At 36.5% G+C, this 14,075-nt stretch overlaps 1 protein-coding gene across 1 annotated transcript in view; it reads left to right on the forward strand.

Moving 5' to 3' along the window:
- The first annotated feature begins 1,131 nt into the window (after window positions 1-1,131).
- sema3c (sema domain, immunoglobulin domain (Ig), short basic domain, secreted, (semaphorin) 3C) overlaps window positions 1,132-14,075 on the forward strand; it is a 49,320-nt gene continuing 36,376 nt past the window's right edge. The window contains exons 1-2 of the mRNA XM_053508296.1: window positions 1,132-1,268; window positions 9,908-10,026. Coding sequence (XP_053364271.1) covers window positions 9,918-10,026 — 109 coding nt within the window. The 5' untranslated portion in view covers window positions 1,132-1,268; window positions 9,908-9,917. The remainder of the gene's footprint in view (window positions 1,269-9,907; window positions 10,027-14,075) is intronic.

The following is a 14,075-nucleotide window of genomic DNA, read 5'->3' on the forward strand; positions in this document are numbered from 1 at the left end:
AGATCAGTACAGTACTTTAGTATTTTAGTAACCAGTTGCAAAAAAGAGAAATACATTATAGATGGTCTCTTACGTACTGTATGAAGTTTGACTTTGTAAATCTGTAATCTGTACCTGTACTTCAACATTTAAAATAGCACAAGGTGTGATACTCTTTTGTGACTCTGGGTGGTACCAGCGAGCCACAGCTCCCGATCAGCTACCCACGCATGAGGGTAACCAGCCATTACTGTATGGTGTACTGTGTTGCCTGGGATGTTTTGAAAGTTCTACAGCTTCGTGTTAGATGATTTTACACAAATGTAGGCTAATTTACGAGTTCTGAGCTGGTTGAGGCTAGGCTAGGCTATGACTTACGATATTTTCAACATATGGTCAGTTTATTAAGATGCTTTCGTAAGTTGAGGAGCATCAGTATTTATGTTTAAATAAAGAAAAATAAGTGAGGAAAGGAACACGGTACACGTGATCACACCCAATTAACAGAGCAGAGACCGGGCAGGGACAGAGCCAGGAGCACAGACATGTGTTTAAATATATACTCGTCAAATATAATATATTAACCAGGGTACCTGTGAATAATAAAATTGCAAAAGAGAGAGAGAGAGAGAGAGTCAGGAAATAAAACAGAGAAAGTTAAAAAGAGATACAAGGACAAAATAAGAGAGGTAGAGTGAAAAAGATGGTAGTGAGAGAGGAAGATGAAAGTAGCAAAGAAGAGCGAGAGACAGGAGTGTGAAAGTAAAAAACAGATGGAGGGAAGGAAGAGGAGGGTGAGAGAGTGAAGGAATAATATAGAAAGTGAGAGGAGGAATAAGTGTGAGCTAGATGGAAAGATCGAGACAGACAGCAAGAGAGATAGTGAGAAGGAGAACGAAGGAGAAAGATGAAGAGAGAGAGAGAGAGAGAGAAGAGGGAGTGGCAAAGAAAGTGAAAGATGAAGAGATCGAGGGAGGGTGTGAAAGAGAGAGAGAGAGAAAGAGAGAGGGAGGGAAAAAATGGACACAAGACTCAAGTGGAGAAAAGTGTAATTGGAAACCAGCCCTCCTCCTGTCGCTTCCCCATCTCTCTTTCTCTCTCTCTCCCTCACTCCCTCTCTCTCAGTATGGAATAGCTCAGCTCGTGCCTCACTCGTCTCCGTGTGTGTGTTTGTATATGTGTGTGTGTGTGTGGATGTTACTGACTGTCCGGGACTCAGCTCCTGGAACTGAAACTCTTCTCTTCAGTGGATTCAGGATTTAGGACGAGCCCCGGGGAAAAGTGTGAAGGTGAGCAAAATGTGTGTGTGTTTGTGTGTGTGTGTGTGTGTGTGTGTGTGTGTGTGTGGACTAACAGATTAACAGGTGCTTAATCTCAGTGGAGATAAATGAGTGACAGGAAGCCGTAATCCAGGCGACACTCACGCTGAAGCAGGCGCAGAGAGGAGTGCGGTCTATATTTACCGTCTGCAGCAGTGCATGTGTTCAAATCCTAAACTGAGAAAATAAACTTGTTTAGTAATTTTTTTTATTTATTATTAGAAATGAATCCACAGAATTCAAACTAATTTAAAACAATCTTCATCATAAACATAAACTGAAGGAATATACCATTGTACACATCCTTATTGCTACAAGCTCCGCCCCTTTTCTCCTGCTTCTTACATTGAAACATGGACCAAATTTGCATACTGTAATGTGATTGGTTTTTGGATTTTATGATGCAATAACGTTTGCTGAGTTATATGTTTAAATGCAAAGGTGGAGCTTGTTTGATGTTTCGTGAAGTTTTAGGGAACACAAAAATGGTCATTTGTTTGTTTTAATGTAATTTGAATTTCATTAGGATTAGGATTCCAGTCCACTAAACTATTATCACTTCACAAATTTGCAAAGTTATAGTTACAGCTACGAAAACTGATTTGAGAACACGCTCAGTGTTCCATGCCCCGCCCCTTTTACTCGATACATTGTAGCAGGGACAGGATTTGCATATTGGAATCTGATTGCCTCTTTTATTACGCAATCTCCTGACACCTCTGGGTTTATTCTGGCTAGTAGGTTGCACAATTTTTTATAAAAGTAAAGTTGAGGCACTGAAAGTTAACCGTGTTTTATAGTAATTCTAATCATCCTTAATATTACACCATTTTCAACTGCTGGATGGAGTGTATTTGCATACTGCAATCTGATTGGGTCCTACATGTGATGAGGTAATAACACTGGTTAAATGTTTTATACCCATGCTGCATTACAACATGGAAAAACGATTAAAGTAAAAAAAGTTACTTTTCAGTGACCCGAGATTATACAACCTGCCAGTAACATCTCTATTATACTGTTATATTGGGCACTTATTGGGTTTTATTTGTATTACATACATATCACATGTTCTATTGTTATTGTTAATTACTTCATTATTTATTTATTTATTAATGTATCAATGTCATATAATTGATGCAATATAAGATATAAGACATATTTTTTAATATATCATTTTTATATAAAGAGCCAGTATTAGGCTTTGTGTTAATTTAGGCAGTGTGTGTGTGTGTGTGTGTGTAAGAGAGAGAGAAAAAGGTTATAGTAGTGTTCTAAGGTTGGTTTATTCCATTCTTATAAAAGGAAAGTTGGAAACTTCTAGCTATTCAGCATTTAATACAAAAAAATTTGACATTTTACAGTGATTCGTTCCACATGTCCCAGTCACACATCTATTTCCTCTGTGTGTGTGTGTGTGTTTGTGTGCGTGCCAAGTAGTGGTGTGAATAGAATATAAAACTGTTTATAAAAAAGATTTAATTGAGCATGCTGTAACTTTTCACAACTAGAATCTCGTTAAGAACAAAAATATTTATTAAATAAAAAATACAAATTAAGTCCACACAGGACCCCTAAGTAACTGTTCAACTGTATTGAATTCCACATAATAATAAACATAAAACATTTTATTTTCACAAATGCTTTTCTTAAACTCTTTAAGTACATTTGTTTCTGTTTTAAGTAAAGTGGGCAGAGCTTATCCCAAGATAGGATGCTGTAAGCTCCACCCACACTGTGATGTTCATCACGACCCATTCAGCTTTTTATATAAATCTAAGTTCACAAGCATGTGGTATCTTTGACTTTTAACGAATTACTGTAGTAAGCAAAAGCTAAGCTAAAGAGTGAAAGGAAGCAAACGAATCTGAAGCAATACCAAGTAAAAAAAAAAACTCAAACCAGCAACCGAGCAAAAGCTGACCTAGTGAGTTAAAGGGAGCTGACGTACAGTAGCACACGGCTGCCAATCTAGTGACTAAAAATGAAATAAACAATTAAATCTAATGTCTGGCAAATCTAATCTTATAAATGAAAAGCAAAATCTAATCTGGAGAACAAACAAATCTAGTAAACAAGAAATAAACTAGCAAGCCACAGCCAACAGTGAACAGTTATCTAATAAATTAATGGAAACTAGTGATCTGAAGTTAACCTAGCTAACAAGAAACTAGTGAGGAACAGCTAATCAAACAGTCAATTGAGTGAAATGGAGTGAATTATATTAGCAACTGAAAGCTAATCTAGAGAGTGGATCAAACTAGTGCCTAAAAAATTAAATAATGAAGCAAATCAAGTAAACAATCTCAAACTAGCAAACAAACCCTAGTCTATGTGGTCAAAGGGAGTGATATCTAACCAACAGATATATGCTAGTCTCCTCCTGAGCAAATCTCAAACCAGCAGATAAATCCAGAAAAAAGTCAGGTAACGGCTAACCTAGTGAACGAAAAGCAAACTAGTTAAGAAAAGTTGGTCCAAAGTCTGCAACTCCTGGAGTTGCTTAGTATCGAATGGAACAAATATATATAAATATTACCACCATTCAGTAACTCCATTCCCAACTTTCTGAAGGTTAAGAAATGGGCTTGAGCTCATGGGCTGGTGTTTACCTGACTGATGACGTGGTGCTGATGGAGACTCCGGAACATTCTCCTACATTCTTGGTCTCCTGAGGTGACATGCTTCTGAAAAAAACCCAGTTAAAATAAAATGTATATAATTCCCAAGATAACATTTCCACAAACTGATGTCCCTAAAGTTAAATGTTATACTAGAACTACCTGGTTTACAAAAACTGATCACGCAGTAACATTAACTTACTATTTAAAAAATTAACTTTTAATTAACATTAACTTACTATTTTTAAAAAAAAGGCCTAATAATAATGATACTGTAGCCAGCTGACTGATTTTCACCAATAGTGAAATATATATTTCAACCTCACAAGTGTTCGTTATCCAGATATGCTAATCCACATGCTAAACCACCCACAGGTAGCATTTAAATTCCTTTGTAATTTAAGAACAAACGTAAGCGGTGTAAATTTCTGCTAAGTTGCTTTTTTACCACAGACTCTGTGGTTTTAACCTTACGTTTTGTCTCCTTGTCAACAGTAATTAATTTTAAATTCTAAAACCCACCTTCACTATCCGCGTTGTCTTCTTGGTCTTCTTCTTCATTTTTATCTGCAGCAGGTAAAGTAGGCTAGGTAATGCGCTACCACCACCTAAAGGTCTGGATGAAGGATGGATAACGTGGTTTTTCCTGTATCTGTACTGTAGGCTTAATTTACGGTTGACATGAAAAAATGTTGAATGTTTAGTCATAAATGTATAATCAAAAATAGGTTTGGTCTTAAATTATAAGTGTTTACAGAAATCACTAAACACAAACATTATCGCATTGCTTCAGTTCTCGAAAAAAAAATATTCTGTATATTGTATTTTAGTTCTTTATTGGTAATGACATTTATGTAAAGTAAGTTTGCCATTTGCCAGTTCAATTTCAATAAATTCATTAAGGTGTACACATTTGTAAAAGGTTGGTCATGTTGATTAACTAGGGACACCTGGGTGTACTGTTCAATAATATAACTAGTGGTTGGATTTTTTTTTTTTAAATAAACAAGTTAGATTTCGAAAAACATTTATCTACTACAAAGCAATTTTATAATTGACTTTAGTTGTTACCAACCCACATATCTACATATCTACATATCCTCATTTCAGAGATCCAACCTACTAACCCTCCCCTCCATCTCGCCGTATGTAAAGAGTAAGATGAAGTATATAAAAACGTACTAAACACTCTTTAGTGTAGACGGCACTGTTTATCAGAGAACCCTAGCCCTTAAACCCCAAAGCATTTGTAGCCATTCTTTGCATTATGTTTTAATAAATATACTATATATAAGTCAGGACTGTGCAATAAAGAATGACATTTGTTTAGCAGAATATATTCTTCAATATAAAGAACTCAATTTTATTTTATTTTAAACATTTTAAAAAGGATCATATCAGAACATATAATAAAACCCAATGCACAGTTTACAAGTACTGTATACTTTATGTGTGGGGAAACACTGCTGTGGGGAAACAAAAAATATGTGAGTCGAACACAAGACAAATATGAACTATCTCTTAGATTTAGAGGTAATGAGCCACATTTAAGCCTCATTTGAGGAGATTGAGAAAACGGCTAAAGTCTCATTCAAGTCTCAAAGACGGCTCATTTCTGTCTAGGAGACAAAGAAGAGATTAACATGAGATCTCATCTTAGAGTTTCTTTGCTATGGGGAATAAAATTCTTTATGATGCTAAATTTGTATGATGCTAAACTGTAGGCCTTAGTCTCACAGCTCCAGCACTAACCTGAAAGTCAACATCATTTTTTAATCAGTTGATATATAATTTATGTTAATGCTAATCTAATATAATCAAATCTAATCAAATCTAATCTAATCCATGCAGTTATCAATGACTGACAGGGACAATTAGCATGAAAGCTACTAATCATAATGAACTCCAGACACAAGCTAATAATGAGGAATAAGATGTACATGTCAACACACACACACACACACACACACACACACACACACACACACACACATACACACAGAGTGCTATTTTTCCCTTCACTACCCCAGTGTTTTATTCAATGTTTTATCTATGTTATTTCTGGAATAAAGTCCTGGATTCTGATTGGTCAGAAGATGTTGATTACTTCTCTATAGCAGTAGCTCTGACATTAGTGTACTGTAACCGGTCCTCCAGTGGAGGTTCTCCACTCCATGAACAACTGATGGTCAAACTCTTTCCCCCCAACGACTTTCTTCACTTTCCTCAAACACATTCTACACTTTCCTCAAATATGTTCCACAGACACTTTCCTTAAACACTTTCCTCATTTTCCTAAGTGCACTTTCCTCACTAACTTTCCTCAAACACGTTCCTCAAACACTTTCCATATGAACGTTCCTCGGACACTTTCCTCAAACACTTTCTCTACTTTCCTCAAACCCCACTTTCCGAATTTTCCTCACATTCTATCCTCATTCCCTCAGCAGCTTCTGAATCAGACAGGAAGAGGAACTTCTGTTCCAGTCTTGGAGATTAGATCCAGGCCTAATTAGAACTCTGTTGAAAAATCATCTCTCCTGATAAAACAATCTCTCCTTGGGCAGAACGTGCAATTAGAAGCACAGGTCCCATGCTCAGGGACGAGGGACAAGGGATTCTACTTCATGTGCTTCCTGAAGGATGCTGATGCTGGGGTTTGAGTGGCTTTTAGTAAGAGCGGGACCGTGCTTCACGCCTTCACCACGCTCAGTGCTTGAGTGACTGCATTAATATAAACCTGAGATTTTAATCCAGACATTCAGACACGTTATTACAATCAAGAACTCTGCAGTACTGTACGTTACATTGAGCATAGACGTGTGTTTTAAACGTTGTAGGAGGAGGAGGAGGTGAGGCGGTGTGTTACAGAGCACTCGAGGTCACTGTGTGAAGTGTGTAGGTCAGGTTCAATCTCAGCAACTCAGCTCACACACATTAAGTGCAACTGGATCACTTTCAACACACTGATATCTTTAGCAGCTGTGTTGTGTGTGTGTGTGTGTGCGTGTGACTGAAGTAGGAAATCACCAACTGCCTATATTATATTTCAGTGAAATGTTTCATGGTTCTCTCACGCTCAAACACACACACACACACACACACATTACCTATAACCAATATGTAGTGTAACTCATGCTTTTTCCCACCATCGATGTACAGCACCAACAATTAACAATACAAAAGGGTTAATGCATATGTATGTAAAATAGGTGGAGCTTATCGGGCTAGTCTCATCCACAAGGTCATCCTGCTCACACAGCTTTTGTGTCCACTTTACATCATCACAAACAAATAGCGAAATGTTAATTTGGCTAGAGAAAGCAAATCTAGGAAGATAGAGTTATTCTAACAAGAGAAACTAATATAGGGAAAGAGAGCTAATCTAGCAAGTTTAAAATAAACTGGTGAGAAGAAGCTAGTGCGTGTAAACTACGATAGTAAGTGAAAGCTAATATAATGTGAGAAAGCTAACCTAGCTAGAAAAAGCTAATCTAATGTGAGGAAACTAATCTAACAAGAAAAATCTAATCTAATGTGAAAAAGCTTACCTAGCTATAAAAAGCTAATCTAATGTGAGGAAGCTAACCTAGCTATAAAAATCTCATCTAAAGTGAGAAAGCTAACCTAGCTATAAAAATCTCATCTAAAGTGAGAAAGCTAACCTAGCTAGAAAAAGCTAATCTAATGTGAGAAAGCTAACCTAGCTAGAAAAATCTCATCTAAAGTGAGAAAGCTAACCCAGCTAGAAAAATCTAATCTAATGTGAGGAAGCTAACCTAGCTAGAAAAATCTCATCTAAAGTGAGAAAGCTAACCTAGCTAGAAAAAGCTAATCTAATGTGAGAAAGCTAACCTAGCTAGAAAAATCTCATCTAAAGTGAGAAAGCTAACCCAGCTAGAAAAATCTAATCTAATGTGAGGAAGCTAACCTAGCTAGAAAAAGCTAATCTAATGTAAGAAAGCTAACCTAGCTAGAAAAAGCTAATCTAATGTGAGAAAGCTAACCTAGCTAGAAACGGCAAATCTAAAGTGAGAAGGCTAACCTAGCTAGAAAAGTCTCATCTAAAGTGAGAAAGCTAACCTAGCTAGAAAAAGCTAATCTAAAGTGAGAAAGCTAACCTAGCTAGAAAAAAAGCTAATTTAATGTAAGAAAGTAATCTAGCAAGTGTAAGCTAATCTAGCAAGTATAAAATGATGTTAATAATTATGTTAATTATTAAATGAGAGGCAGAATCTCATAAAGATGTCTGTCAGTCAAGCTCATTAGAATATTAGGCCACACCCAGTTAACTTGCTGCTTACGACATGTATCCTGTGTTGTTTATTTGCATACAGACTTCAGCTACGATGTTTAATATGACAGTATTATTTTAAATTTCATTGGACAGATTTTTGCCAATCTATACACTTATTAGAATCTTAGACCGTGTCCCCCCCCCCCCCCAATTATAATACTTTACATTTTCAGTGTGTCCGTCCTGCGATGGATTGGCACCCTGTCCAGTGTGTACCCCACCTCGTGCTCTATAATAATAAAAAATATATATTTACATATTATTTGTAAACAATATTTTGTGATTAATGTGGTTTTAATTTTTATATTTTGTTATTTTTATATCTATTTTAAAATTTAGTATTTTTTTTCTTTTCTTTTATATTTTAAGATGTCAGAGAAATGTTTTTGCAGTTGACGGAGGTCAGATTGTCCTCTGCAGAGTGTGTATGAATCTTTTACATGCTTTATGTATTAGCTATGAGGAAAGTTTTTTTTCTCTCTCTCTTTCTCTCTCTCTCACACTCACACACACACACACACACACACACACACACACACACACACACACACACTTTTATAAACTAACTGCAGTGTCTTCTCTCTGAAGAGCAGAAAGTGAAGTTCTCTGTATGTATTATTTAAGTGCTGTTGTGCTGTAATGGCATAGAAGAGTGTGTAAAAGCGTGGGCTTATGTTTGGGCATGTGAAAGAGCGGGTGTAAGAGTGTGTGTGAGTGTGTGAGTGCGTGTTTCTCCCTTCATTTGTTAGGTAAAAGTAAACACATCCGTTTCTTTGATCCCACAGGGACATCACGCTTCTCTGCTTCTTCTTTATACATATTACACGAGTCTTATTTCTAGTGTCTGACTAGTGTGTGTGTGCATGTGTGTGTGTGTGTGTGTGTGTGTGTGTGTGAATGCACAGTGGACAATGGCTGATTGTGAGCAGACGGTTTAAATATCACACGACTCATGGCAGTATAAGATTTATAACACCAATACAGTATTCCTGCCAAATCCTTCATCATGGAGCCGAGAATGAGGAAGAGCAGAACACATGCGCTTCGTTAGAGCTTCGTCTCATGTTCAAACCGGGCTGGTGGGGTTTCACTGCTGTTTCCTCCTCCTTGTAACCCGAGAAAAAGTCTAAACCTCAGAATTTTTCAGCCAAACACATAACACATATTTTTTTCATGTTTATAACAAAGACGTTCGTCAGTAATCTCCACCCAGGATCGCTCAGGGCATCGTATCTGCAGTGGAAATGTGATTTAAACATGTGGGAAAATCACAAATACAATATTCCTTCTAAGATATTTATGCATAATAAAAACAAATTATTATTAAATACAGATTATAAAATGGACATATATAAGTAAAGTATTAATCACTCACTTACATTAATCACTCACTTACTCATCGTGTATACTGCTTTATACAGGGTTGCGGGGGTCTGAAGCCTATCCCAGGAGACTTAGTGCATATGGTGGGGAACCAATAATTTCAAAAACATGAATATATATTCTTTAGGCACAAACACTAGAATGGATTTTAAAAACTATTCCATAAAAAAAATCTGCACCCATAAAACATGATTAGAATAAAATAAATATATTATTTTATACTATAAAATGAAAAATACATAGAAAATGAAGATAATATAAAGATTCAATATATATAAATGTATCACCATTTGTATCTCTAATTCCAGGTCAAAGGCCATGGGAAGGTCACGGGGGCCGGAGGTCCCGCTCCTTCTCCTCCTCCTCTTCATCTCCTTCGTTTCTTCTCTCTTTCCACCGCAGCCCAGAGTCTTCCTCCCTTTTCAAGGTAAGCTTCATTTTAATTTCAATATACAGCGGAACCTCGGATTACGAGCATAATTCGTTCCGGAAGCAGGCTCGTATTTCAAAACACTCGTAAATCAAAGCAAATTTTCCCATAAGAAATAATAGAAATTCAAATTCGTTCCACAGTAAATTTATACGTAAAAATAATTAACACAAAATATAAAGTAAGAATAAAACCAATTAACCTGCACTTTGCCAATTTTTGGTTGTGTGTCAGTAAAGCACCCCCAACACGGTGTCAAATTACGCGTGTGCACTCACATAACACACACACTCTGTAGCGCAAGAGAAAGAAAAACACACACACGGATGTTGATTATATTAGTAAGTGACGAGCACTAAGACCCAGCAGGGGAGATGATTACCCGCAGCGCAAGAGAGAGAAAAAACATTGGCTCAGTTCTGATCACATGACGCTCTGCGATTAATCAAGAAGCGCATGCATGATGCATGATACTCGGTGCTCGTAAACCAAGACAATGCTCGTTTTCCAAGATTAAAAAGCTTTGCTCGTCTTGCAGAACCGCGTTACTCGTAATCCGAGGTTTTACTGTATATCCTCTTCTTCACAAAGAGTTCTCTTCCTGTTAGCATAAGGTCACTTCCATGATGATAAAGAATATTATGAGGCAAGTATATAACATGTTGTACAGGTGCAGTATTGTGCCTAGCGTGATTACATACCCTTTTATCAGACAAAGTCTGTACCTCTTACCCCTCTTACCCCATAGTTATTTATTCATCTGTTGCTTGTTCCCCCCTACTGGTCAGTAACTTGTTTGTTACTAATCGCTAAGTCGGTGAATCTGAGATTCAAATTTTTAATTTCAAATATGACTTCTGATTTCAAATATAGTCCATTACACTACATGTTTTAGTGTTCATTATTTCCATAGTTCTGTATTTCTATAGTTACGTATTTCGTATATTTTAATATTTTCTTATAATTCTGTAGTTCTGAATTTCTGTATTTTTGTAGTCCCTAATTTTTTGGTGCTGACCGATTACATTTTATTGGAAATTTTCATAGTTACGTTTGTATTTTTGTAGTTCTTATGTGTTTCTTTTTATGTGTAGTGCTTATTTCTCAGTTCCACATTTATATACAGTAGTTGCTTACTTTTGTATTTCATAGTTCCATATTTCTGTAAAATCACACTTCATTGCATTGTATTTATGTACTTTATTTTTGTTTATTTGTAGTTTGTAGTTGGGTAATTTGGTATTGTTTCTGTAGTTCCATATTTTACATTTCAAACCTTCACAATTTGATAGCAACACATTTCTGTAGTTACATATTACGTGTTTTCTAGGCCTGTATTTCTGCATTTCTTATACTTGTTATTTCTGCATTTAAGCTGCATGTAGTTAACTATTTATATTTCTTAAAGTCTTCATTTCTATAATTATGTATTTCTGTATATTGATTTGGTTACCTATTCATGTAGGTACATATAGTTTTATTTAAAATTTTTCTGATTTTAATTGCTACATTATTCACAGTTGCATATTTGTGCATTTCTAATAGTTAATTATTCTCAATTGTTGCTACTTAACCTGTCTCCTAAATCGCTTTACACTGCTTGACTTTCCAAAATAATGCACACTGTACTTAACCATAACCAACCCATAACTTTATATTTTTGCCATGTCAATCGTTCCATAATCATTGTTTTGTAGAGTTGTAGTGTTTACTTTATATAAGTGAAACTTGGCTTGAGCAGACTATTAGAAATTTAATGCATTTTCATATAAATCAAAGTAATATGATAATGCTATGTAGCTATATTTCAGTTCTCCTCTGTGACATGTAGTGCCATCTCTGTTTCCCGCTAATGATTATCTACATCTGCCACCTCACTGTTGGGTATTTTCCCGTTTTCTGTACTAGTGTGGAACAAATGACATGTTTTGAACCATCTCATGCTTCATACTGTGTTGATCTGCTCTGATCTGGCGCTGGGGCTGCTTTCATTTTCCTTCTGTTTTATGGTGTGAAACAGATGAAGCAGTCGCCTTCTGTTAGACTTATGAGAATTCATTATTATTATAACATAGACATTTAAGACTTAAAAAATGTATCCCATTGTGTTTTCCCATTTTCTAGAGAGTTCATTTCAGATATTTAATGATGGTTTCACCAATGAGTAATGATAACAACTATGAAAAAGTTACAGACCTTAAAGTCTAAAGTTAAAGCGCTATATAAATACAATTGAATTGATTTGAACACTCAGAAACCAAGCTGTACTTTAGACTGAACGCTGCCTGAACTGTAAGTGACGGAGAGTAAGATTTATCAGGGTTTTTTTCGTCTCAGGATTCTCGAGAATTAGAATTAGTTTATAAGCCAAGTGGAGGTTTCACTCTTGAGGAATGTTAACCTGGCAGCCACTAAGTATAAAATCATATCATAGCTACAAAAAGATCATTTTAGCAGTAACTTGTGCAGGGGGGTTACTGGTACAGGGGGGTATTGGTAATGTGATTATAATTATTGCATTTCTTTCTAATTACATGATGTACACACCAGGACAACCACAGCAAAACATGCCAAAAACAAAGAAAGTGATGTATACTGATTCATTATTGTCTACGAACTCAGTGTTTTCGCTTGAGTCAATGAGATTAAGTGTAATTGAATTCTGGTCCTGACTCCGCCCTGACCTGTGGTTGATGTGTTACCTAATGCGTACACCTGATCTTAGTTTATCTGGTGTAAGGTTTGTCTTTATACTTCTTTGTCTTCCTAATTGTACTTATTGGTTTTAACCTCCAGGGTCGAGAGTTTGATCTGTGTGTGTGGAGTTTGCATGTTATCCCCATGCTCGGTGGGTTTCCTCCAGGTACTTCAGTTTCCTCCCACAGTCCAAAGACATGTAATTGGTGTTCCCAAGTTCCCTGTTGTGTGTGTGTTTGTGGGCTCTCCGATAGATTGACACCCTGTCCTGTTGGTGGTAATTGAGTTTGGTACGTCTCATCGATCAAGTAAGGAATATGAATAGTCGAGGATGTGACCGCGGATGAATGTGTATTATATTAATAGGATTTTGACATTCAACTGAATTTAATTTTTTTCTTCCCTTCTTTTTATTATTATTATTATTATTATTATTATTATAAAAAATTATGTTTACAAAATAAAGAACCGAGATCTATGGCTATTAGCTACATCTTTTTTTCATAGACGTTACAGTATTTATTATACAATTAGCACTTCGTTCCACCCCACTATTTTCTCTAAGAGCAAAACTTGTTGTTTCACAAGGGAAGAAGGGACGCCAATTATTGTAACAATTGTGAAAAAAGTGACAATAATCACAGGAAGCATTTTAACAGGAATGTACGAATCTAAGTGAGCTAGCTAGCCACCAAGTCATAGTGCGACAAAGCTACTGCGATCTTTATCTGCTAGTGGAGCAAAAATAAACAGAGCATTTGTCCACGTTGTTAATTTCTTGTTTAAAACAACATTTTCCTCACAATCATGCGTGTGAGCTAGGTAGCGATTAGCTACACTGATACTCAGTATAACACACTCTAGCTTGTGTGATATTGCTTGATTTCAGCGTCTTGCATGCTAACTCACAGCCACAGTCATTTGTCTTATGCTTTCACTCCTGACACACCTTACTGCCCCCTCCTGGTCTGGGGCCTGCTCTTGCAGGCGTATTGTCCTTGCATTAGGTTTAAGCTCAGGCTACCACAGAAGATGTGAGCCAAGGTGGACAGAGCAGATGTGACCATCAGTCACGCTTAGCTGGCCATATTTCCTCAGAAATGGATTTGTAATAGCAGATAATAGCAGCGGTATGAGGTTAAAGACAAAATATTTGTGCAGTCCATCATTAAAAAGAGCCTGTCTTTTGGTTAAACGGTAATAACAGCTCAGATGCAGCCAGGCGAGTCGGATGTTTGGTTTAAACACGCTCATAACGCTGAGGGTTGTGCTTTTAAAACCAGTTACAGGAATTCGCTTCAACCACTTCATGGAAATATCTGCGCTGGTAAAGTTGATGTAAATGCTAT

Source organism: Clarias gariepinus, chromosome 12 (genome assembly GCF_024256425.1).
Source record: "Clarias gariepinus isolate MV-2021 ecotype Netherlands chromosome 12, CGAR_prim_01v2, whole genome shotgun sequence".
NCBI classification, from domain to species: Eukaryota; Metazoa; Chordata; class Actinopteri; order Siluriformes; family Clariidae; genus Clarias; species Clarias gariepinus.